The sequence below is a fragment of the Physella acuta genome, unplaced genomic scaffold (genome assembly GCF_028476545.2).
Source record: "Physella acuta isolate Inbredline_101_S28 unplaced genomic scaffold, ASM2847654v3 ptg000243l, whole genome shotgun sequence".
NCBI classification, from domain to species: Eukaryota; Metazoa; Mollusca; class Gastropoda; family Physidae; genus Physella; species Physella acuta.
In genome coordinates this window covers 121,144-149,130 of record NW_026731762.1, presented here as the reverse complement: position 1 = coordinate 149,130, position 27,987 = coordinate 121,144, and the positions used below count along the sequence as shown (strand labels likewise).

Below are 27,987 nucleotides of genomic sequence, written 5' to 3'. Positions count from 1 at the left end.
TAAGATGCATTAACAGTTTATTTCTATAGGAATATTGCCAGATTTTCGTCCTTTCTGTTCCCACAGATTCAGTATTTACAAATGTTACACACTATCATCAGGGGAGGCAATTAGAGTTACAACAAAATAAAGTAAGAATGATGTTATTTTAAAACGGTTTAAACATATATTTTAAAAAATGAACATTGTTCAAAAGAGTTATTAAGCTAATTTTTTCTTTTAACAGTAAAAGATAAAAAACAACTTAAAAAATAAAATAATGCATTTTTAAAATTAAAAGGTTTACTAAAAAAATTAAACTAATTACCTCCCCTAATACCATTCGCTTATACAAATAAACAAACCTTGCTTCCTCTATGGGAAACACATATATAACACACACTCTCCATCATTCGATGCTGACCACTCACTCTCGTTAAGAACAGCGTGACTTAACTCCATTTACAAACAAATGAATTGACAATAGCCACCAGGATGTAACATTGATCCTAAGTGATTGACAGATGACCTTACAGTTATCCCCCCACCTAAGACATTGTATGATGGTATGAGTCTGTGAGTTTACATACAGCAAGCCTTCCCTCTTACTCCATGTAAACTGCTGTGTGTGCATGTATGTCATGAAGGTGACCAATGTATGTGTGGTAGAATGATGCACAGAAAAACTGAAAGCAGACAAACTTGTGAGTGTGAAATATTAACACAATTCTTCACTTGGATAGTTATACAATACTAAATGATATGGTGAAATACAATATTGCATAGTAAAATGTATTGTTCAATTAGTTGTTTTTTTTTTTAATAAGATGTTGATGATTTATTCATAGCTTTCACTATGTTGGTGAACTTGATTTGAGCAGGGCCGAAGAAATTTTTTGAACAGTTCACCATTTTGTCTTACTAGACTCGAGGTGAGGTTCACCAAATTGTCTCACTAAGTGTTCAGATTGTCCTACAACATGAACTGTTGTTAAATTGTCCTACAATACGCATCAACTGTGTTCAGTTCAATGTTTTATTTATTTGGTGGTGCTCACCAAAACTGTCCTGCTACACTGAGGTATCACAGTCAATTCAAGACACACGGTAGAAACTTATTCAATCCAACAAATATCCAACAATTATTTCCTACTTAAATGTTCTAGCATTATCCAGCAGTGAGAGAGTAGGGGGGGTGGGGGGAAATATGATCACCACAGGGAACTCATCACCCCTAAGGTCCATATTATCACCCCAGATTTAGGGAAGAAAAATTGCTGTATTCCCTTTTCCTGGACTATCAAGGTACAATAACCACTGTAGGTTGGTTACAACCTTTCTTCTCTTCTGAAGAAGGGGATCATTCCCCTGTATAGATTCAACACATAAGAAATGAAAAAAAAAATATCACAACTTTTAAATTCTAATTTACATAATTTTGTTCGAGTCTTTGACTGTTTCTTTCAATATAAATAACATGAATATAAATAACAGATTATTATACAATTTTTTTTCACCCTCCACCCTCCCAAGAAAATTTAGAAATTTAATCAACCCTTGTGCACTAATTAATTAGATATTTTTTTATTATCCAAGTTATTATGGCAGCCGTGCAGTGCTTTACCTAAGAGAATCTAATCCAATCAATGAATGAAAATGTGAAACAACAAGACACACTAGCGCCTTCTCCGAGGGCGCAGATGAGCTTCAGTGAAGAAAGACATGACTATTGGGTGGTAAGGCAGACTAATGGCATCTACAAACAGGCATTGATAATTTTTTTTTTCAAAATAAAAGAAAAAAATCTGGCTTTCAAATTTAAAAAAAAACTGTACAAAGGAGCTTAATCATCAAAACAGATTTGATGTCTACCATTTTTGGAGTTATTTAAAAAAAAAAATTTGTCTAAACACTTGATTGCAGAGAAAGGAATGTAAAGAATTTGAAATTCTAAAAGTTTCAGTTGTGAATGTAGATGCCAAAGTTCTAAACTGTACACACCTTAGTTAAGACTTAATTGTATCACTACATCTGTATAGTTTTTAAACATATACAGGTAAGTTGGTTTCTTGATCTTGTTGGGATGGCATCGTGCACGGATGGCCACCATCGTCGAAAAATCTTCGAAATGTAAATTCGAAAAAAGCATGTTCTGGGTGCTTTCCATTTTCTAGTTTAGAGTCTACTTTCTTTGATCCTTCTGAGTCGTTAGTTCTCAATTTATCTGGGTCTACGGGATCAAAGTTAGAGGTGTCTGTCAGATATCTTATTGTAGGCTTAAATGGCGCTGCTTGTCTGCGAAGTCCTTCAAAATTTATCCCAGCAAAAAATGCGTGATCCTTGACCTCGGGGGCCCCGTTCCTTCCCAGCCTGGTTTCAGGTCCCTGTAGCAGCTGAACAATTAGGTCAGTGGCAGCGGCTGAAATGTTGGTGCAATGACGTGTGGTCAGGGTCTCTTTCCAATTGATTACCTGAAGACACAAACAAGAGTTCAGTTACATACAGTGTATCAGCAGTAAAGGTGCTTGTAGTATTTCTGAGTTAAGAACCCAATACAATAAAATATTAAATATAATAATATCCCACTATTTATATATATATATATATATATACAGAAAAGAATAGGTAGTTATATTGTGTATTGAAAAAAAAAGGCGCATATCTAAATATACATACATGTACAAACAATTATATATAATAGTAATATAACTCTAGTATGTAAATGTATCATTACTCAAATACTGGAGAAATGGAATAGTATAAATATTTACTAGGAACTGAATATTCTAACTAAAATGTTTTGAGTAACTGAAGCTTTTATTTTTAGTCATAAAAATAATGGTGCATTATTGCAGTTAAAGAAAGTCATTTTATTTTATTTTCCTTTTAAAAAAAGGCTGACTATTAATACTATTATAAACATTTTTATGTATTGCTTGATTAAAAAAAGTTTATGCCCATTGAACAGATTAAATTTGTCTGTGATAGTGCAAAAAAAAAATTATTGTTTATGTATCTATCTTTAAATAATTATAAATAAAATATCGAATTTTGTTACAGTTCATGTTGTGGTATTTTCAGCACAAGTTGATCTACAAGTTAAGTTTGAAACCAATTTGCTTGGTAGAAGTGGGTGAAGTTTTGTTCTCAAGTTCTTCTTCTTCTTCTTCGTTCTTAATTATTAGTGTGGAAGGGGATCGAGATTTATCTGCCAGTGGGTTTGAACTCGAGACTTATTTCGAATTTATCAACCATGAGCTTTTTGCCGACTCGACCGCGCCTCCAACACAATTAAGCGTTACGTGTCAACTGTTTATGCGCCATTGAGGCCATTGACTCCGATTTCAGCCTGCTTTTCTTTTTGGAGTTGCTTCCATAGCCTTTGTCCAACCATGAACAAACTACAAGGCAGCAGTTGTTTAATTTTGGAGTTGTCTCTCCTAGAAGAGTGGCTGTCCCCAGCTAACGAGCCTCATCTGCCCGAGGGTTCGAACTCGAGACTTTTCGGGTTAGCAACCATGAGCTTTACTGACTCGACCACGCCGACCCCTGAGGGGGGGGGGGGAGGGGGGGGGGGGGGAATGAGAAGTTTTATTTTAGCGTCGGAAGGCGGGGATCACAATTTTAAATGATTGAGATATTACTTTAAACAACTTCTTGCATTACGTCAGCTGTAATCAGTTCAGAACACCGTTCTCAAGTTTCCACCCAGACATAATGAGAAACAGTTCAATTAAATAAGCCGACCAACCTTATACTGTGTCTCTGCGGGTGTGCTAGCATAAAAAGGGGGTTGACCAATCACCATCTCATACAATATCACGCCTACACTCCACCAATCACAAGCTTTTGTATAACCTGGTGGGAAAAAGAAAAAATAATTGATTAAATAAGTCAAGGTTTAAACTATCTCAGAAAATAAGCAAGATGCATTTTACCTGTTTACACAAGGTATTCCTCCTATTTTAATATGTGATTATATATAACTATAATTTATACCACTATTTAATTAACTATCGCTTTACAATAGGATATCGCTAATGGAGGTTAGTAATTTAAAACAATAAAACAAATATAGAGTAGGCTATAGCTGGAAAATATGATAGTGTATGGTACATAAGCACAATGTTAATGATAAAACATTGTTCATCACCATGTCTAAATATTAATCACTGTGGTCACACCACCAGATTTATATCATTTTATTATTGACGCTTGTCAGTTTTAGTTTTTAAAAATGTAATTGATGGCTATATTATTGCAGAGAATCATTTTCTTATATTTACACTTATTTTGATGTCCTTATATAATTACATTAACACCAATAAAATCAGTGGATATTGGAAAAAATATCGGGTTGGAACGCTTCTATGAAATAATTTGATGATAAAGGTGTTAATATATCTTTAAAAAAATGTCAAACATGTTGTTATAGAGATTTTTTAACATCTATACAAAATAATCTCTTTCAAAATGAAGAAAAAAATCAAATTTCCTACCTAAACGTAAAAGAACCTCAGGGGCGATGTAGTTGGGGGTGCCCACAAGGGAATGTGCCTGACATCGCATTTGCTCACGCTGACGCCTCCGCTCTAATGGTTTTATGACATCACATTTACACTGGTCATCTAACTGACAGTTGACCTCCATTGAGTCTTGCCTGGCATGGGTTCCATCTAGACAAATGTAAACATAGGGTTAGAGAAGATGTTTAATTTAAATACTTGCACAGAGAAGCCTTTAAAGTAGAAATCTCAAGAACTTCTGTTTTGACAAGCGTACACATAAAGACTGAACTATCTATCTAAATAATTCTAAATCACAATGTTGTTTAAACCTCAGTAAACCAAGCTTTGTCTTACAAGCTTACATCAGATGTATATGTTCTATCTTAAAAGACGTAAAGACATTTGAAAATACTCATTACTGTCAATATCAGTTATAGTTATATGGTTTCTTTCCATTTTAAAGATTATAGGAAATTTGTTTTTAAAAGATTACATTTTGGTGATCTCAAATTAATTATTTTCAAAACATATCTCTATATGAATTTCAACAAAACAGGATGGTATTAAGTTATGTGCTTTCTATATGAATTCCCCCCTCCCCCAACCTTACTATATGTTTAGGTTAGTTCCCTTATGAACCCTGTTACAGATAAGATAGATTAGCATGTTGGTATGATCACTAAATACCAGGGTGGTAATGGTCAGCATTAATTAACAGCTGTCTTTTAATCTTACAAGCTAAAGCCACAAAGATTTAACCCATTGGATGTTTTCCTGAATCAAATTCAAATTTCTCATGGCCCAATATTTAAATAACCAATGTGGAAGTTTAGAAATTAGTTTTTGTAAACAACTATTTTAAAGAGAACTGAAATGGTCATACAATTATTAGTTTCAGTTGCCTTTTACTTTTCACTTACATTTACAAAAATCTTCTATCATATTCTATGATTTGCTGAATTAGCTGACTTTAACTTTATGTACATGTATATTTTATAAAATAAACACACATGTAACTTCTACTATTGTAAAAAATAAGTGTTGGTTAACTAAGAAAATATAATTATTTAATAAACCAAACATATTATCGTTAAAAAATAACATTATATTATTAACTACAGTGAAATAAGCAACGAATATTTTATACTAAACAGTAAAAGGACAGGAAATTAAAAACAATAAAGAGGAGCAAGTAAAAAGTTAAATGAAACAAAACAAAACTGACCTCTCTGATAGTACTTTGAATTATGTGTCCACCTGAAACCTGTACACAGGCCAAAATCTGTTAACTTGATGTGACCGTCCTTGTCAATTAAAATGTTATCAGGTTTGATATCTCTATGAATGAAACCCATGCGATGCACGCTCTCAATGGCAAGCACCAATTCTGCAATGTAGAACTGAGCCAGACGTTCCTCTAGAATTTCCTTCCTGATAAGTAGTCCCATGAGGTCACCTCCTGGTACGTAATCCATGACAAAGTACAAGTTGTCTTTGTCCTGGAATGAGTAATATAACTTCACAACCCACTCATTGTCAGCCTCGGCCAAGATATCACGCTCCGCTTTCACATGAGCCACTTGATTTCTTTTTATAACGTTTGATTTTTTTAACGTCTTCATTGCATACAGGGAACCTACATCTTTTTTCCTAACTAATGCCACCTCCCCGAACGCCCCGACACCTAGCGTTTGTATTTTTTCAAACATAGAAGAATCCATTTTGGCACGCTTTAGTCGAATGTAATTAGACTCTTTCTGATGCAGCATTTTTCTCATCTGACGGGCTGCTTCTTCTGACAAATTAACTTTTGCCATTTCTTTTTCAAGCTGCAGCCTGCGATTCATTCTCTGTGAGTGAGACTTGAGCACATTCTCCACATGCTGCTCCATGTAGAACTTGAAAGCCTGCGGGGAATACATTCTCACTTTTGTGTCGCACCGTAACCTGTCTCTCTCCCGAGCTTCGGACTTGCGCTCAGGTAACGGGGACATACAGCGGTGTTTCTCGTGGGGTGGGTTCGATGAGCTCTTAGCCTGGCTGTGCCCCTGACTGGTGTCAGTGTCAGTTTCCTCGGTCTCTGACGCCTGACTACTGCTGGCAACCTGCGGCCCGGGGAGGTTGGGGGAGGCGCCAGCCTGAGAACTGTCTGACTGTAGAGCTGGGTGGGGGGCGGGGATGTTGCCATTTACAACAAGGGGTGTGCTGGGCGAGGAGGGGGAGGGTGAGGAGGAGGATGAGTTTGAGCCCTGTGGGAAGTTAGCTGTGAGGTGAGATGGAGGAAACTTTGAAAGCTGAGCCGACAAAACCTGTTGAGATGTGTCTTGATCGTTCAGTGGTATCGGAGGGGGAGGCTTGTCTTTCAATGGAATCCGCGGTGGAAGTAAAGGTGGGTTTATCTGCAACACCTGGCCCATCCCTCGCCCGGGGTAAGGTGGCGGGGGCTTGTCTGGGATGTCAGAGTTAGTGGAAGGCGAGGAGGCAGTAGACAGAACAGACATGGGTGACTGGTTTGTGGCTCGTGATACAGGTGAGTCTGAGCGTGGCGTAGACATCGCAGTGTCAGGTGAAAACTGTTGGTACATCGTACTGTTCTGCAGCCTAATGCCTTGTAAGTGGTTTTGTGAAAAGGGGTTGTACTGATGACGAGTCTGAATGGTTGGCTGGCCTGTTGACGCTACGGTTGCCATGTGCTCGTTGGTGTACGTGGCGCCGTTTCCGCTGCGGATGCCTTGCGCCAGCTGATGTTTGGGGTGGGAGTGTGTGATCTGAATTTGAACGTCTCTACGCGGGGTCGTGATAGCTCGGGCTGGCTGCGCTACGGCTGACTGCTTGAGGTGTTGCTGGTTGGGGAGGGCTGACATGCTGTTGATATGAGCTTGGACTTGGGTGATGTAGCTGGGGGGAACAGAGCCGTTCATGCCAACGCCTTGTCCGGGTGGGATGATGGGAGCCGTGGCAGTCTGCGGCATAGGTTTGGTGACTTCCTTGCTTCTAACAGACGGCATGATGACAGGCATATGGCTGGAACCCATAGCCATACGGGTAGCCGACACTGCAGTGGACGCGACCATTTTCTTCTGCATCATCTGCTGAGCTTCAGCTGAGCTAGGAATCATGGTGTTATCTAAGCGGTGGAGCTCCTGTTGTTGGTTGTGATCTAAATGGCTGACCGCTCCGCCGTTAACTCCGGCGGCAACTGTAAGCCGGGCGGCTTGAATCTGGGCCTGGGCCTGACTATAAGGGGGTGGGGGAGCTTGTGTGTACCCCCGCGACATGGTGGAGACCCCGTTAGAGGGGCCTGGAGAAGAGCTGCTTGAACTGGGGATCCCAATGATCATGTTCTGTAGCTGGTGGGAGAGGAGTGGGCTGGGCGAGGGTCCGCCCCCATTGCTGACCACTCCCACCATGACAGGTTGCTGGCTGTTCAAGCCTGGGTTGGGGCTGACACCTCGTTGTCCAACGACTCCAACCTGCTGTTGCTGGATGTAGTACGGCTGACCAGTGGACATGCGCTGGATGATCTGCTGCACGTGGCCTTGGGGCACCACGTTGTTCTGGTTGATGAGCTGACCCTGGGCCATCAGTGCAGCGTGGTTCAGCTGGAGAAGTCCAGAGTTTTGTCCACTTGATCCCTGAAATACAACAGTAACATTTTTTCTCTCCAAAATCTTACTCTTGTTTTTGAGCAGTGCAGTCAATGATTTCATGTATTAAAGTATTAAATAGTGTAACAGTTAACATTTTATCAGATGTAAAACATCTATCTATATTCAACAAAACAAATCAACAGCAGCACCTACTGTCTTAGTTTAACCCTTCCCATCCACCAGTAACAAATGTATCATGTACAAGGCAATAACTCTAACCTGACAAAAGTGACAACCTGCTCTCCCCTGCTCCTCCCCCACATAAGTAGTTACCCTTTCAGTCCTAACATAGAGTTCATGTTTCTTGACCTGGGCATGTAGAGGCATGGTGTCGCCAGCTCTATGACCAACCGCCTTTACTTAAGGGTGGAGGCGCCTGATATCCATTGGACATGAACTGCCTCTGTGTGGAGGAGTTCAGGCCCGGGCTATCAGACCGTACGCTGTTTGTTTCTGACGCAGCTGGGCTGCTGGGACCAAAATTTGGTCTCTGCGCCAGACCTGGGTTCAGGTTAGCAGTCAGGCTCTCTACCACACGCCCATGCCACCCCATATTCAACAAACAAGTGACCAACCCTAATTACCTGTTGACCTAAACCAGATCCTGATTTGACACTGTTGTCGTTGTCACTTGAAGGTGGTGGTGTCTGTCCTCTGGTTGCGTGGTTGGCCATGGTAGTGATGGGTATCCGTGGAGGTAAGGGTGGAGGCGCCTGATATCCATTGGACATGAACTGCCTCTGTGTGGAGGAGTTCAGGCCCGGGCTATCAGACCGTACGCTGTTTGTTTCTGACGCAGCTGGGCTGCTGGGACCAAAATTTGGTCTCTGCGCCAGACCTGGGTAGAGAAAAATATTTTTCTATAGCTTAAAGTGAAATTTTATTCCTCAAAACTATTTGTAAAATGTTTTATATCAATAAGAATTCAATTATGTTAATTGAGATATTTTAATTTTATTTTTAAAACCCCACTACATGACAGTAACAGAAACCACACTGAACCACCATTTAAGACTTCAGTAAGCCACACTGAACCACCATTTAAGACTTCAGTAAACCACACTATAACCACCATTTAAGACTTCAGTAAGCCACACTATAACCACCATTTAAGACTTCAGTAAGCCACACTATAACCACCATTTAAGACTTAAGTAAACCACACTATAACCACCATTAAAGACTTCAGTAAACCACACTATAACCACAATTTAATACTTCAGTAAACCACACTATAACCACAATTTAATACTTCAGTAAACCACTCTATAACCACCATTTAAGACTTCAGTAAGCCACACTATAACCACCATTTAAGACTTCAGTAAACCACACTATAACCACAATTTTATACTTCAGTAAACCACTCTATAACCACCATTTAAGACTTCAGTAAGCCACACTATAACCACCATTTAAGACTTCAGTAAGCCACACTATAACCACCATTTAATACTTCAGTAAGCCACACTATAACCACCATTTAAGACTTCAGTAAACCACACTATAACCACCATTTAAGACTTCAGTAAACCACACTATAACCACCATTTAACACTTCAGTAAAACCACACTATAACCACCATTTAAGACTTCAGTAAAACCACACTATAACCACCATTTAAGACTTCAGTAAACCACATTATAACCACCATTTAAGACTTCAGTAAACCACACTATAACCACCGTTTAAGACTTCAGTAAACCACACAAATACCTCAGCCCACACACTAAATGACAATATCACACTTAACTAAAAAAAACTTTACACAAGACCACACTAAAAACCTATCCCCCCCCCCACACCCTACAAAAGACAAGACTACCACCCCAAAGGACGCCATACACACATCATCCCACACAATATCAATCAAACAGTAAAAGTTCCCCCCCCCGACACACACAAAGACCCCCACCAGACGACAAGCAGTTACCTGAAAGTTTTTTGCCTCCATTTATCTTATCCTCCATGATCTGCAGCAGGAGACGTAATGCAGCCTCCACGCTCTTGTTACCACTGACCTTCAGGGCCCGCACTGCAATGTCCTGTAGACGGTCAAACAGTGGCGTTTTTAGACAAATCTGACATAGACTGCTTCAAAAAATGGAACTTATTGTCTTACATAATGTCTCAACGGTTATTTATACATGCGTTTTGTAAAAAAAATGTTATACTCCTAATGTCTGGCACTAGTCACATTAATGAACATTTATTTTAGGAAAATGTGAATTAAAGAGTTTGCCTTTGTCGTCTGATAAAAAAAAATTGGTTTCTGCTGAATGTCGCAAAACGTAAGATTTGTAATTTGGTAGATGCTTTTTGTTAGATGTAGTTCGACAGTCACCAATACTATAGTTGGACGAACTTCAGCGCGTTATGTAACCACATAGGGCACAAGTTAAAGCAATCAAAACATGGACACGACCACAAGAATTAAAACCAGCCACACGCCAAGTATCACATAGTCAGGGGTTCTCACACATTGGATGACTCGGACTAAACGTAATGACATCGTGTGTATGTGGAGGGTCGTCATCTATTAAAATGACGTCAAGCTGCATTTACCGATTTCCGTTAACATCAGACATCCTTACAAAACGCCGCCTTACATTGTCGACACCCCACCCCCACAATTCAAACACCAATTAATAAGCTTTTATATTTCTAATATTAATAGAGTTTATGCTAGGCCTCTTCACCAAAGTCAGCCCCCCCCCCTCCCTCACACAAGGTATCACTAGGCAAGGTAACCCAGGTGTCGATCCCTCTGCCAACGAGGTACTCCACCCCCTCATACAGTGACCAATGATGTATATAGCATTAGTAAGTTATCAAACGATCAGGAATAGCAGAATTTCTCATTAAAAAAAAGACTAGCCACTGCAGGAAATCACCTTTTGCGGTATGCACCTCCCCCCCCCTCCCGACAAAACGGGACAATCCCTACATATATACTATAAACCCGCCTTTGGTGTTCTTTCTGTTCCCTACTAAAACACATGTGTGTGACCTGAGTTATTGTTATATAGTACCTCACTACATGATCAACACAGTTATCACTGGGTACTTTAGAGTAGGCAACAACAATGTCTTACAACCCAAACATCCACTGGACTGTAATGCTAACTCTAACACCAGGCTAGTGATAGTGTTTTGGTCTGAGAGTACAGAAGCTAACAAAGTATCAAATGGGACCCTCCAATAGTAAGTGGTTGAGAAGCTTTGAATTGAGTTTTGATGGCTCCGTGGCTAATCAATGTGTAACGGTTGTACATTGAGGGAGGGGGTGCCGACGAGGTGGGGGGGGGGGGGGGGGGTCATGTCCTGGTGGTTGTTTGTTTTCAGATGGGGAGGGGGGGATAAGCCAATTTTTGTTTCAACAAGTCAAAAGTTGAGATAAACCTTTTGTTTGAGTAAAACTAGAAACAAATCAGCACTAAAAGATAAGCAGTGCCAGTTGACGGGAGATGTGTACTGTGTGATGATGTCTTACGTAGGATTTAGTAAAGGAAAAAAATGGCTGCAACTAACACTTGTTTTTGATGCTGAGTTACCCTGGTAACAGTGAAGCAAGGGCAAGAAAAACAATGCGGCAACTTAATTTTAATGTCTCCCACTTGTAAAAGTAACATATCTACTTCGTGCAAATATATTGGCAGGACATCTGGCCCATATCTTTACACTAAATTATATGTAAACTTAATTATTTATTAAACTTGCAAGACGTGGTCACAAGGATTATTGATTTAAAAAAAAAGTATTTTTTTTTGTTCGGTCAAGGCCAGCTAGAATTACATAAACTCCTGTTACCAAATCCCACCAATCAAGTCTTATTGTTTCTGTGTCACGTGCTAATAGTTTATTTATAGAACAGAACAGAGTTAATTGTAAATATGACGTGCTCATCCTATCACTTGATTACAAAATAACTTGTTTACAAACCGGGCTATACATATAAGAATCGGAGTCCAAAGACTATTAACCGACTCCTTTTAGTTCAAGTCATATGGAATGATTCATTCCTTTTGACAATCTACAATTGTTATGCTTCAATTCCTTTTTTATTGCGATCCGGGCATTTTAATTGTGACAGCTGCTATTAAACAAAGTTAATTAGGCATGAACTTATGTAGAACAATTTATTCGTCTCCAACACGGGAGATCGAGCTAATACTGGGTAAATTCTGGGGCACAATATATCACGAAATTATTGAGTCGGTCTCCGGGTTCGAAGGCCCGTCGAAGGGTGTCCTATAAGTCATTTGGAGTGGGGTAATATAGAAGAGGCACGTCCAAGAAATCGATTATGTCACCCTTGTTGTTACCCCTACCTTTCTTCTTGAACCGTTCTTAATTTTAAATTTGAAAACGACTATTGATTATGAAGTTTTGATTTTAATAACACAAAGCTGAAATTTCTCATATTCTTTCTAAGAACTGTTGTCAATGTTTTATGGCCTCAAATTCTAAACAATTAGTATGATGTTAGGGTTATAGCGATGCTTGTGCGAATCAAATGGGGCGGGATCATAACGGACATAGGAACTTTGTGATATGTTATTGTTTTAATCATTCTCCTTAGCACACGTAGATTTGACACAAGCGTAGGAATCGTATTTAATAAATACGTTAAACAGCTGATGTTGGAATTTGTAGATGGGCGCATGTTTTGGAAACAACTCATATTTAGATTATTTTTCTTCAGTAATTAAAAAAAAAACAACCTAACGTCTAAAGGACATTTGTAACAAACTGACGTTCTACTGAGGCATGTACCACACCACGAGTCTAAAGGACATTTGTAACAAACTGACGTTCTACTGAGGCATGTACCACGAGTCTAAAGGACATTTGTAACAAACTGACGTTCTACTGAGGCATGTACCACGAGTCTAAAGGACATTTGTAACAAACTGACGTTCTACTGAGGCATGTACCACACCACGAGTCTAAAGGACATTTGTAACAAACTGACGTTCTACTGAGGCATGTACCACGAGTCTAAAGGACATTTGTAACAACTGGCGTTCTACTGAGGCATGTACCACGAGTCTAAAGGACATTTGTAACAAACTGACGTTCTACTGAGGCATGTACCACACCACGAGCTAAAGGACATTTGTAACAAACTGACGTTCTACTGAGGCATGTACCACGAGTCTAAAGGACATTTGTAACAAACTGACGTTCTACTGAGGCATGTACCACGAGTCTTAAGGACATTTGTAACAAACTGACGTTCTACTGAGGCATGTACCACGAGTCTAAAGGACATTTGTAACAAACTGACGTTCTACTGAGGCATGTACCACACCACGAGTCTAAAGGACATTTGTAACAAACTGACGTTCTACTGAGGCATGTACCACACCACGAGTCTAAAGGACATTTGTAACAAACTGACGTTCTACTGAGGCATGTACCACGAGTCTAAAGGACATTTGTAACAAACTGACGTTCTACTGAGGCATGTACCACACCACGAGTCTAAAGGACATTTGTAACAAACTGACGTTCTACTGAGGCATGTACCACGAGCCAGACATGCAACTACAACACACTGAGGAGTGTAGACCGTCGCGGCCCAAATACCTGCAGGTTCGCAACACGTCGGAGATTTAAAAGGATATATTAAGGCTTGGCACATCCTGCTGGCTATAGGTAGGTATAGCCCTCACCCCCCTCCCTTCACAGACACACACCAACACTCTCACACGTATAGACTCCAACATATTAGTTCTTATTGACTGAAGAAACTGTAGAAAAAAAAACAAAAAACACGTAAAGGCAATGGAGTATAATTATTATTCTAGTTTGGAAAATTTTCCATCGTTTTAGACAGTCACTGTTTATATAACTGTAGAGTAGGACACATGTAATCGTAAGTGATCGATGACTGTATGTATCGATACTACCCAACAGTAACAGACCCGTTACAGTAGTCGGCATGTGTTGAATTTTTTCCTGTACAGTTGAAGATGTGGTGATGAGTGATCGATGCCTGTATCGATGCTGCTTAGCTATGGGAGATAAGAAGCAGCCGACATGTCGCCGTGTGCTGTGTCTGGCTCTACACACTGTTTGTTTTTATGTCCAAGCAATTAAAAACGTGTCATGGCGCAGAACTTTGCCCTAGATACAACATTCCAAGATTTTTCGTCCGCTGGAGCAGTGCGAGAGGAACGGGCGGGATGGTGGACGCTGGCTTGGTCGTGCTACATGTCTGAACGTCTTGCTGTCTACAGGGGATAGGTACAGGCCTACATCACAATATACGGCGACAGCTGAGGGACTGACAGCATACAACTTTAAGGGCCATACAACTTGTTAATGGTCTAGGGCCATACAACTTTATAACGGTATAGGGCCATACAACTTGTTAATGTTCTATGGCCATACAACTTGTTAATGTTCTAGGGCCATACAACATTAAAACGGTCTAGGGCTATACAACTTGTTCATGGTTTTAGGGCCATACAACATTAAAACGGTCTAGGGCTATACAACTTGTTCATGGTCTAGGGCCATACAACTTGTTAATGTTCTGGGGCCACAGAACTTGTTAATGTTCTAGGGCCATACAACTTGTTAATGTTCTAGGGCCACAGAACTTGTTAATGTTCTAGGGCCATACAACTTGTTAATGTTCTAGGGCCATACAAATTGTTAATGTTCTAGGGTCATACAACTTGTTAATGTTCTATGGCCATACAACTTGTAAATGGTATAGGGCCATACAACTTGTTAATGTTCTAGGGCCATACAACTTGTTAATGTTCTAGGGCCATACAACTTGTTAATGTTCTAGGGCCATACAACTTGTTAATGTTCTAGGGCCATACAACTTGTTAATGTTCTATGGCCATACAACTTGTAAATGGTATAGGGCCATACGGTCAAACAACTTGTACAAGGTCTAGGGCCACATAACTTGTAAATGGTCTGGAACTATCTAAGATATACACAACTTTAAGCCCATAGCTTGTTAAAGTCTAGGGCCACACAAGAGCCAAGAATTATCAGATCACGGAAGTCTAAAGTCATAGAACGGACTAACGAGGTAAGGTTCCCTGTAGAGCACAAGCTGCTGTATAAATGCTACATCGATCTGCCCGTAGCTACAACTTCATCAAACAGAAGAGCATTCAGGGAGACAAACACATTGTTCTCAGCATATCTCAACACACATGACTGACGCAACACACTTCAACACACATGACTGTCGCAACACACCTCAACACACATGACTGACGCAACACACCTCGACACCAACTGTCGCAACACACACGACTGACGCAACACACGACGTGTCGCAACACTCTTCAAACGCACAACTGTCGTAACACACCTCAACACACACCAACTGTCGTAACACACCTCAACACACATCAACAATCCCAACACACCTCAACACACAAGGACTGCCACAGCACACATGACTTTAACGCACACGATTGTAGCAAGACACACCGTTAACATTTAAGCATACATTTAACTTCGCCACAGCCATATATACAGACTGCATATATTATTTTTAAAATGACGTAAGCGTACACCTTCTCCACCCCCCCCCCTTATTCACACACACACACTCTACCTCCCCAATTATCAGCGGAAACAGACCGTAGCAAGTTTGTTTATCACTAAATTAATAAAAACGTATGCCTAATGGGCCGATCGATGCTAGTAACTCGGGGATAATCACGCCATCAATGTGGGGTAGCAGGGAGTCAAACCCTGGGAAAATAAAACTAATCGGTCAGTTTTCATTGAAGGGCTCGGTTGTTTCAATAAACGGATTTTAACAAAGCTTTTTAAAAAATGTGTTACCATATTAAAACAAAACAAAAACAAAGCTTAATTTGTTGCGTTTAAAAAAAAAAGAGTCACATCCTACCCCAATACCCCCACCCCCTTCCCATATCTAACCGAGTGCATTTATTTTTAAGTAAAAAGATGTATTAGCCAACAACATCGACAAGGTCCAATTAGATATAGAAAACATGCCACAACACATCTTGACAAATGGTGGTTTATAACCACAACACATCTTGATAGTGGTCTACAGCCACCCCACAAATGTGGAAAAATGTTGGTCTACAACCACCACACACATCTTGACAGATGTTGGTCTACAATTAACACACAAATATTGGTCTACAACCCCCCTCCCCCACACAAATGTTGGTATACAACCACCCTCCCCCACACAAATGTTGGTATACAACCACCACAGAAATGTTGGTCTACAACAACATCATCAAAGTTGGTATACAACCCCAACACAAATGTTGGTCTACAACCACCACACAAATGTTGGTCTACAACCACCACACAAATGTTGGTCTACAACCCCCCCCCCACACACACAAATGTTAGTCTACAAACACCCCACAAATGTTGGTCTACAACCCCCACACAAATGTTGGTCTACAACCCCCACACAAATGTTGGTCTACAACCCCCACATAAAAGTTGGTCTACAACCCCCACATAAAAGTTGGTCTACAACCCCCACATAAAAGTTGGTCTACAACCCCCACATAAAAGTTGGTATACAACCAACCTTACAAATGTTGGTCTACAACCACCACACAAATGTTGGTCTACAACCACCACACAAATGTTGGTCTACAACCACCACACACATGTTGGTCTACAACAACATCATCAAAGTTGGTATACAACCCCAACACAAATGTTGGTCTACAACCACCACACAAATGTTGGTCTACAACCACCACACAAATGTTGGTCTACAACCACCACACAAATGTTGTCTACAACCACCACACAAATGTTGGTCTACAACCACCACACAAATGTTGGTCTACAACCCCCCCCCCACACACACACAAATGTTAGTCTACAAACACCCCACAAATGTTGGTCTACAACCCCCACACAAATGTTGGTCTACAACCACCACATAAAAGTTGGTATACAACCACCACATAAAAGTTGGTATACAACCAACCTTACAAATGTTGGTCTACAACCCCCACACAAATGTTGGTCTACAACCCCCCACACAAATGTTGGTCTACAACCCCCACACAAATGTTGGTCTACAACCACCACACAAATGTTGGTCTACAACCCCCACACAAATGTTGGTCTACAACCCCCACACAAATGTTGGTCTACAACCACCACATAAAAGTTGGTCTACAACCCCCACATAAAAGTTGGTCTACAACCCCCACATAAAAGTTGGTCTACAACCCCCACATAAAAGTTGGTATACAACCAACCTTACAAATGTTGGTCTACAACCACCACACAAATGTTGGTCTACAACCACCACACACATGTTGGTCTACAACCACCATACAAGTGTTGACAAATGTCTGTCTATAGTCACCACCCAAATACAAACAGATGTACTAGACTGTTGTACAATAACCACCGTGTTTACTCTCCTAACAATGAGGTTAATCTAAATGAGCGTGAGTCGACACGTGGGCCATTGAATGAGTACACACACATACTCACACCACACACACAGCCATACACCACACAAGCAAGGTAACACGGAGTGTTGACTAGGAAGATAATGGACCGTACAAATTGTTTTCACCTGACGTAACAATTGAAATGTGTTATGAAAGGGGGGGGGGGATGAGAAGTTGTTTTATTTTAGCGTCGGAAGGCGGGGATCACAATTTTAAATGATTGAGATATTACTTTAAACAACTTCTTGCATTACGTAAGCGGTAATCAGTTGAGAACATCGTCTTCAACACAACGTATCATGACATTTCATGACTGGGGGTAACATTCAACTATACATTTTACATACAATTTAGAAACAATGTGATCTTAACTGTTTTCATAAAATGTAATATTGATTTAAAAGTGGGATTGGCTGTGAAATAATCGTATTACAAGTGGCATGCAAGCGACACCGACATAGATCGTTTGGTGTACATATAAAAAATAAAGACGCGTACATATACTCGAACAAAATCACTGAGGATGCCACATCACCTCTACTAATATATTGCATTTTCGATTTGGTGTCACCCCTCTGCCTTACAATCTTAGTATTTTTACGGGATAAAACATTATTTTGATAATACATTTTACTTTTTTTCGATTTGGTGTCACCACTAAAATTGGTGTCAGTCGTTGCATACCACGCCGCCACCCCCCCCTTCCCCCCATCCGCGCCTCCGCCTTGTGACGCCACTGTATGTGTCACGATTTTCCACCTTCTGGAACTTTTTCTCTCATATTATTGTGGCATGTTTTTTGTCTGCTGATTACCCGTTGGTCCTGGCGTGTCCGCTTGTATCAGGCCTCATTTGTCCGGTTGGAATCAAAGTCGGACAGCCTGATAATATTCTTTCTCTTTGAAACTCTTTGTCACTTCACTTCGTTGTAGTGGCAACACTTCTCGGTTCTTCCTCCAATTTTTGGCGACCGGTCTGCAATATCATTTCACCGTATTAAATATGGGCCGGGATCCACTGTAGAACTGTCTTCTTGCTGACATTACCCAACATTATGTGTCCTGAGCATTTGGGTTAAGATGACAGTCTATCTTCTGTGCGGTTCGCAGGATTGATTTGGCTTCCGTCCGAAAAACGATTTGATTGGTTGAAGAGTTAAGTGTGACTTGATAGAAGATTTCCTTCTTGTCCTCATGCCTTTCTGTTCTTAAATTATCATCAGAGACTGTCGGTAGGAATCGACTGTTATAGACTTATCGCTTATCCAGCCCCCCCCCCCCCCCCCTTATATTTCTCTCTGTGGTATTGGCAATGACTGGGCAGCACCCATTTGGCTAAAACCAGTGAACTATATCCATATTTGTAGAACATATAACAAACCCAGAGTATGGGGATGGTTAAAGGTTCATAAACGAAGTCCCTCGACTTTTAGCCCCCCCCCAGGTTCCGTCATGCTTCACAAATTACGCTATGACCCCCCTCCCACCACTAAAAAGAGGTAACAAAAATGCACCCTGGTGTCAAATAACAAAAAAAATCTTAGCGTAAATTATTAGTGTGCATTTCATAAACTGTATCCAGGAAAAAAATATATGACACATGCTAAGGTACTCCCCCCCCCCGTGTATCTCATCGTGAATTAATCTGAACCCCGTGTCAATTTAAAAAGCAGGAATTGTTGGTTGTTTTATATACATCTAGTAACATTCAACTAGTATATAAAACATGCGACGTTTTATGCAGAGACACTAAATAAATATCGAAGAAATAAACGTCGAACAGCTAGCTAGTCACTAAAGTATGTCTGGTGATAAAAGATTGGATTGCGGTCTAGGCAAATGTAGGTTAGGCTAACGGAAGAAAATGTGTAAACAAGACGCCATATATTCTCATGACAGGCAAATATGCTGAGAATGTGAAAACACAAGGCAAACACTACTTGGCCTATTCGCTGTGAATGACCATAAATATACGGCAAACATTCACTGTAAATGACCACAAACACTAGGCAAAGAGTACATGAGCCAATCAATGTAAATGACCACAAACTCAAGGTAAACAGTACTTGACCCATTCACTGTAAATGACCACAAACACTAGGCAAAGAGTACTCGAGCCAATCAATGTAAATGACCACAAACTCAAGGTAAACAGTACTTGACCCATTCGCTGTAAATGACCACAAAGACTAGGCAAAGAGTACTTGAGCCAATCAATGTAAATGACCACAAACACAAAGTAAACAGTACTTGGCCCATTCACTGTAAATGACCACAAACACAAGGCAAACGGTACTTGGCCAATTCGCTGTAAATTACGACAAACACAATGCAAAGAGTACTTGAGACAATCGATGTAAATTACCACAAACTCAAGGCAATCAGTAGCCTAGTTGAGCCAATTAATGTAAAACATGTAGAAAACGTGTGGGATGGTACAACAGCAGTTTGTAACCTGTTGTTTGTAACCTGTTGTTTGTAGCCCAGTTGACAGTTTGGCAACCAATTCTTATATATTTAACCTACACATTAAGCCAAAAATAAATCCACCACGTGTTACGGTTTATCCTATTAAAAAAAACAATGCGTGAGTATTTCTCGATTAGCTACCATCACCGTCATCTGCAGGGGATTTGATTTATTAAGCCCAGTTGTTTATTTTCGCCTGTGCACCGTCTGGTAGGGACAGCTAATCTAGCAGGCCATATATTTGGAGGTCTGTGTGATCTGTACCCTGCACTATTTACTTTGATCCTGCCGCCAACACGATCTTTGAGTTGCCAGTTTGTAAAAAAATATATATATAAATCTTGATCACAGATTTATGAATGTATTTTTATGACAAAAATTATATATTTTTGCGGTATTTTTTAGCAGTCGTTAACTATTGATATTTCCATTTGAAAAATAAATTAAAATATATTTGTAATTGAACGGATGCAGGAAGCCATACAGACGAGATTCATATTTGAATGTTACAAGTGTAGACTAATATCCCACAGATATCACAAGCAGCAACAAAACAAATCTTGTAAAAGTAACTGCAGCAGTCACGATAAAGAGGAGTGGACCAAGGTGGCTACGGTGTGTCCAGCGGGTCTAGCCATACATGGGTGGCGACCTTTCTGTAGCCATTTAATAACAGATTAAAGATAATACCACACACATATTCACAATGAAAGTAATATTTCAGATAGTGTGATTTGTCTATATAGGCCTATTTCCCAGAAGCGGATTTAGACTTGATATGAACAAATTAAAATTTGGTGACAAAATGCCCACCACGGTTTACAAAATTCTTTTTTGGGGACCTCCAAGACAGCGGGGGTCCTAAGCAATAGCTTGTTTAGCTTATACTTAAATCCGTTTCTGATGTCTCCCTAAACAAAGCATAAAGTAACCGTTGATATGTTCACCGATCACTCAAACCTAAATTTCAATGAATGTCCTAAAGCCTTAATCAAACGAACATTGTGTCTGGTACTAATAAACTACAGCCTACGCAAGGGTACCTCCATATAAAGTGTTACAGTGTGTAATCTGTACTTAAAGTTATATCCCCGTAGCAATCCCCATGCAAAGTTTATTCCATTTAAAGGATTCGGTTTGTATTTCAAGTTTTTAAAAAACTTCGCAACAAGAATTTGTGTGGGAGGAAATCGTGAGGGAAAAAAACCGGGGCGGGGGTCTGTATCGATGTCAATTAGTACAAATAGGTCTTGTAAAGTGGGGCACGTCAATCTACGTGTCTAGCTGACTGGGGTCGTTTGATTTCAAAGTCTGAACAAAGGTCTGCTTACGCCTGGGTTGTGATTTATGGTTGATGCAGGGGGGTTTAAACCAGGTCAAACACTTCAATTTAGTTCGAGCTACCACACGTAGCACAGGTGTTTCCCCAATCATGTCATACAGGTGTTCTAGTAAACAACTGCATTACGTGAGCTCTGTATATATATATATATGTGTGTGTGTGTGTGTGTGTGTGTGTGTGTATGAGTATGAATGGCATCCGATCTAGCAATTACATAAATTATGTAAGAAAAAAAGACTATTAAGGTAGATCTATGTATGTCCGCGAGCACAACAATCGCTTTAAAAATATGAGATAGATCATCACAAAATCAGTAGCCAGCGTCTAAGTATGAAAGGTGTCATTATGTTCTTGTTTTTACTGGACAATCGGAGAAATGGACTTGTGACATGATGAAACAGATGTGCTGATAATTGAATAATTAAATCAAGAAAACACATGACATGGAGAAATAGACACATCTTGTTAACTGGACAATCAGAGAAGTGGGCAGTGGACATCTAGAAAATACATGATACAGTGAAATAGACCCAGTTGTGAGGCATAAGGTAAGGCTGTAGAACGTCAGAGTGTGGTGGTCGGCGAAATGTGTAACAGGGGCGCTGTGGTTGGGCGGGAGGGGGGGGGGGTGTCGAAATGTGTAACAGGGGCGCTGAGGTCGGGAGGAGGGCGAAATGAAGTCATAATGCACGCGTTAGAGCGAGACGGCGTTTGTCAGGTAGCCACTTGATGCGAGGAATACCGACGCTGGTAAATCTATGGTAGAGAGTCAACAAATAATAAAACAAATTGAACAGATCCATTTTCGCATGTTCACAGGACAGATTCTACACACTTTGGCGCTGACTTGATTGCCCCCCCCCCCACCTTAGATACGCCACTGCTATAATATTTCAATAATCACCCCAGCATAAGTGTACCGTTGTTAAGCTCAAAATGAGCACTAGTGTTCCCATGGTATTTGCTTAAAATAGGAATCCTAAGGTAGGCTTTATTTTATTTTTATCGGTTTTGACCACACACGTGAGGTCATCTGTTAGCCATACGTGACGACGATATGAATTGTAATGTTGGACGGGATTTGCTCCAACACAATTAAGCATTACGCATCAACATGTTATGCGCCATATAGGCCGTTAACTCCTTTTCTTATTGAGTTTCCAAAGCCTTTGTCCATCCAAGAACAAACTACAAAGCAGGTGTTTGATTTTGGAGTTTTCTTTCCTAGAAGGTTGCTGTCCCCAGCTATCGAGCTTAATCTGCCCGGGGTTCGAACTCGGGACTTTACGGTTTAGCAACCGCATCACCGACCCGATAACCAGTTAGCCTAATCTGGCATTCCTTTCCAAATCTCCAAACCTTCTAATTTCAAGAACATCTTTTATTAACTAACTAGCTGTAACTAAACCGTCAGTGAAATGATCACAGAACGGACAAGAATGAACAGAGCGATCGTCCATATTTAAAAAAAAAAACTTTTTATGTCCCGGCGTCACGCATGAGAGGAGCTGAAGAATTTGATTAGAATCGAACGTTAAATACCGAAACTAAGCGTGGCTACGTGAATGCCATTAGACTGAGGAATTTGATCGGGTAGATTAAACAGATCAGCGGTCGATGTCTGTGATAGAAACTAGTCAAATTAGGAGTGGACGGGGAAAAAAAAAAACCTTCGTTGACTCACCATATATTTCGTCAACCGGGTTTCCCAATTTCATATCGATATCACGCCTGAATACAGTTTTATCGCCATATTTGGCGATTACTAAAAGCGTTATAGATATTCGTTTTGAAATATTTTTTTTATCATTATTGACAGGCAGTAAAGTGGGGGGAAAAAGTAGGGCCGGGGTACACACCATAACACTGATTCTGGAATGCGTCATTTTTAGAATCAAATAAGAAACTAAAAATAAAATGACAAAACTTCCAAGCTAGTCATTCATTTCTGGGCAAACATGGCAGGGGAAGGCAGGAGAGGGCAACATTCTTGTAAAGTGACGAGGATTTTTAAACAAGTCCACAGTGCCTCGTGGACAGAGGGTTTTATTTTATGGGCCTTGTGATTTATGACCATGTACCACGTTATAAAAAAAATGGTTACATTAGTTTTAACACACTATATTTGAATTGTCAGTGCTAGCCTGGCAATGGGGTTTTTTTTAACATAGGAGAATAAAATTTAAAGTTTGTTTTAGGTTCAGTTAATCAATGAAATAAAATATAAAGTAAAAATTTTTATAAAGAGTTATAAGGCTTTTATGGAACATTCAAAGCCTTTTTATTACCATATTAGACAAATAAAGAGAAGATAAAAATAAACCTAGTGTATTACTTAACTAATTTTATGAACTTAGATTAGGCATGATTTAAAAGGTTATTAATTTTTTAGCTTCATCATGACTAGAAAGAGCAAAATGTAACACCAACTTCTATAAGTATACACAAAATCTTTCTATTTAATTTATATCTATACATTGTTATTTTGCCAACACCTTTTGATTTATTTTACAAAATTTTAAAATCACACTTAAAATCAAATCTCAAATTACAAATTTGAAAGTATAAAAATAATAATTTTGAAGATGAAAGATCTTACTTATACTTATGTAAAACCAGCGTTTCTTTCAGACATTTTCTTTAGGGGGATGGGGACTTAAATTTCTAGGCGGGTTGCACTAATTAAAGGCCTATATTATCTATATAAATTATATTTTTTTCTAGAGGCCTAAAAGAAACTCTGTGTTAAACAGTCTATTTTAGCCTAAAATTTAACTTTAAATAATTTGAACAAATTTAAGTCAACTGTTGTAGAAGGCTGACAAACATGAACCTTATCAGTGTTTGTGTTTCAGTGGGAGTAGCTTGTCTAGAAGTTTGAGACAAGCACCAACCCTAACTTTAGTATGGATCCTTTCTTACATTGTCTTCAAGCAAAGAAAAGAAAGAATTATACACTAATTTTCTCATTCGAGACATTATATAAAACATTTACTGCAATATTGTAAACAAATGTGATGATATTGTATAGCCTTGGTTGTGAGAAACTTTAAACCAATAGTGTGTAGTTAATTAACCAAGGATATGTAAACAATAAAAATATGTACCTCATCAAAACCGTACTGCATGATTTGCTGGACTTTGGTCTGACAGGCTTCAGCGTCGCTAGCAGCGTGCGAGCTGGTGGAACTGGTGGTGCTGCTGTTGTCGCTGCCACCACTCCCACCGGACGCCCCGGTGCTGCCGTTGCTGCTGGCATTTTGATAGGGCCTCAAGCTGTCACGGATCTCCGCCAACGCCTTGTGATGCTGGTTGTCCCGCCGGGTCATCTTGCTGCCTGAGGATTTCTCAAGAAGGTTCGGGGTGCTCTGTGACAACTCGGGCTTGAGTTGGAGGCTGGACAAGTCGTTGTAGCCCTCAAGTTCATTCTTTCGTAGGTGGCTGAGGCTGTCTCGAATTTCATTCAACATCTGCCGGTTGTTACCGACAAACGTGACCAGCAGTGGTCTTCTTCCGCCTGCGCTTGGTCTATCGGGTTCCTTTCGGATCATAAGTAAAAGTGATATCCGAGACTAGGAACTTTATAAATAATGGAAGAAACAAGTTTGATGGGTACCTCACTGGCAGATGCATGAAGAGGATCATTTAACTTCTTTAGTGTAGTAAAAAAAAAATACTTGATTTTTTTTTTTGAATAGCTTCTTATTTTGTTGAATGATGTAGCATTACATGCTTTTAATTTGGTAATTATAACCACCACTATAGAATCAGGGAGTCCTGATTAACACACTCTCGAAATGGCACATCGTAATCCAGATTTTTATCAGAATGCAGAATAGTAATCCAGTGAAGATGAGCACTCTTTGGAAATTTCTCACTTGTATAATACAATCCACTGAATCTGTATTGATGAAAGAAAGTGTTGAGATATGATTAAAGATTAAGAAGAAAAAAAATACAACATCCAAAAACATTATTCAATAATTTTAATTGAATAGACAAAAAGTAACAGACCAAATGCCATGAGATATGACTAGCCAAACAGTACTAAAAAAAAACATAAGCATGGGTGACTAGCACTTGGTACATTCATGTTTAAGCTCTATATAGAACAAGTAATTTATGTGAGCCTACTAAAAACATTTCTGTTGTTAGGGCATATAGTGTACTGTTTTATGAGTAGACCATACATCTAGTCTCTTCAAGTCATAAGTATGTTGTATGGCTATTTTAATGAGTGTGGCAAAACAAACAGCTTTTTGCATAAATAAATGCAGCCCTTTTTATAAGGTATTACACAAATATGTAGCCTAAATCTACAGTTACATGTTGGTTACTGGGAAAAAAGATTGAATAAAATATAGGCCTACATCAACAATTATAAATATCAAAACATTCTATACAGCTCCCAAAATGTTTTGCCCAAGTAATAGATAGATAGATTATCATAAGTTATCTATCAACTACTAAAAGATTGCTGATTAATGAACTAAAAATATAAAAAATGTAGCCTAGACTTTTTGTTTATTGTTGACATGATCATTTAAATAAAAGAAAAGCAGTAGCCTAAGACCTAGGCAGTTCTATTTACACTGAACTCTGTTGTTCAAAACACACCTGTCTTCTGTTTAATATGACTGTGAATGTGTAGGCTACATTACACTTGAGTTTATATTAAAAAACTATTAGGCCCTAATTAACTAATTATTATTTGGTCTATTTGGGATTGACATCTGATTTTTAAACTATAGAAGTCAATATGCAATCAGCACACCTGTAGGCCCAATTTGCAGTTAGGTTGGCCTATATATTGAATAGGCTTATAACAATAGTTTTGTATAGGCATATAGGCCTATTAATATTCTATTTTAACTATTTAGGGTTTTTGTAGACTAATAAAAGTATTATATATATATATATATATATATATAATATAATATAATATATATATAGGCATATATAGTTACCATTATCTATCTATTGCCCAATATAGGGGCCTAGGCCTATTAGTAATTAATTACTAAAGGCCTCGTTGCCATGATTAGCCTAAATGATTATATTAGTAACACTGTCATTTTCAAATATAAAAAAAGCCTACCGCCTATGTATTTTTCTCTATTCTAATAATTCTAAAAGCCTATTCTTATATAGATCTAAATTAAATATTAAATACTGCCCTATTAGTAAGAGGCTTTATTTATTATTAGTAGGCCTATAGTCTAGTCTAGCAGCAGCTACTAGGCTAGACATATCATAGTCTATCTCTATATAAATGGAAAGGGAATGCATAAGTACCATATATTCAAAATAAAGACATCACGTTAACAAAGGATGGAATGTTACAGCCACTACAGCCACCATGTTATTATTCAAGCTTGCTAACCCCTCCCCGTCTCCCCCCTCCGAGATGCACAGGTAGCGCATACCTTCGGGTATGCTACGCTACAACAGTGGTACACACACAGACCCGGGCTCCACGACCTCTTGAGGACCTAGATTTTTCTGCGACGTGCCAAAATACCCCCCCCCCCCTCAATTTAACGAATACACATATATACTTTACGAATAAAATATAATGGTAAATAATTTATAACAAAAACAAATACGTAGCAATTTAAAACACAACTTTATAAGAAATTTCAACTCCTCATCGTAATCGCTGAGGAAGGTATGCGACCTTCGGTAAATATAATGTAAGCACTCGACACTACTCCGCCATGTTGTTTCTCACAACAGAAGGTTTGCCGTGTATTCCAAATGTTGTGTTCACAAAATAAAGTTTTAACGGGCCCAACTAAACATACGTGTAAATACGATTAATACAAACTTGATAAATTACTTTAAATTATAATAACTTTATTGACTTACCAGTAATCAATCCAATTTCGCGTCACTTGGACTCCCTTATTCCCAACGCCGCGGAGGATAGTATACCTGTGAAAGGGGTGCAAGCATCCATAGTTTTGAAAATTATTTTCTTTGGTTTTATAATTATAACGTTTAGAAAAAGAAAAATTAACTTATATATTGTCACCATCTATTTATACAAAACATATTTCTTAAACATTAGAGTGAAAATCGTACTTAATAAGTTAACCAAATTTTACTAAACAGAATCCTGCTACCCCTAAAAAATAGCGCGTTAAAACTCCGCATTCCAGGTTTAAGCGTGATTGACAGAGGCTCCGCCTCTATGACATTGTTGACATTCCTTGATCATGTGTTTTATCTATTTTCCTGGCAGAGGGTCGCGTGGACATGGGTTTTGTATCCAGTGTGTCACTGTGAAATTCATCCGTTAGTAGATCGTAACATTACTAACATAAAATAAATGTTGAATCCGGCAAAGTATGTCAGTGTTAGTGTATGATGAAAGATAACAAAACCAAAAGAATACAATGGAACTGCGTTAGGCTCATTTTTAGACTAGGTCATCGCTAACATAAATAAATAAAAAATTAATAGGAAAATAGTGTCGTCGTAAGGTTTCTATAGACTCGTGTTCTTCGTGTAGGGTTCGTCCATAAACGACGTCCCACACGTCACATTACTAGGTGTGTGTGTGGGGGGGGGGGGGGCGGGGC

General features: G+C 39.2%; 1 protein-coding gene across 2 annotated transcripts; it reads right to left on the bottom strand.

The window, feature by feature from the left end:
- On the bottom strand, positions 1 to 27,551 carry LOC131938417 (serine/threonine-protein kinase LATS1). 2 transcript variants are annotated; one of them, XM_059296432.1, is made up of 9 exons: positions 27,488 to 27,551; positions 27,272 to 27,337; positions 24,511 to 25,304; positions 10,072 to 10,183; positions 8,722 to 8,975; positions 5,713 to 8,122; positions 4,479 to 4,655; positions 3,731 to 3,837; positions 1 to 2,450 (listed from the first exon to the last, which is right to left on the bottom strand). In XM_059296432.1, the coding sequence occupies exons 3-9, from the start codon at positions 24,952 to 24,954 to the stop codon at positions 2,022 to 2,024; spliced, it is 3,933 nt and encodes a 1,310-aa protein (XP_059152415.1). In that variant the 5' UTR covers positions 24,955 to 25,304; positions 27,272 to 27,337; positions 27,488 to 27,551; the 3' UTR covers positions 1 to 2,021. The 2 variants fall into 2 exon arrangements, with proteins under 2 accessions (XP_059152415.1, XP_059152416.1); XM_059296433.1 differs by lacking the exons at positions 27,272 to 27,337; positions 27,488 to 27,551 and adding an exon at positions 26,699 to 26,789.
- Between the last annotated feature and the right edge of the window lie 436 nt (positions 27,552 to 27,987).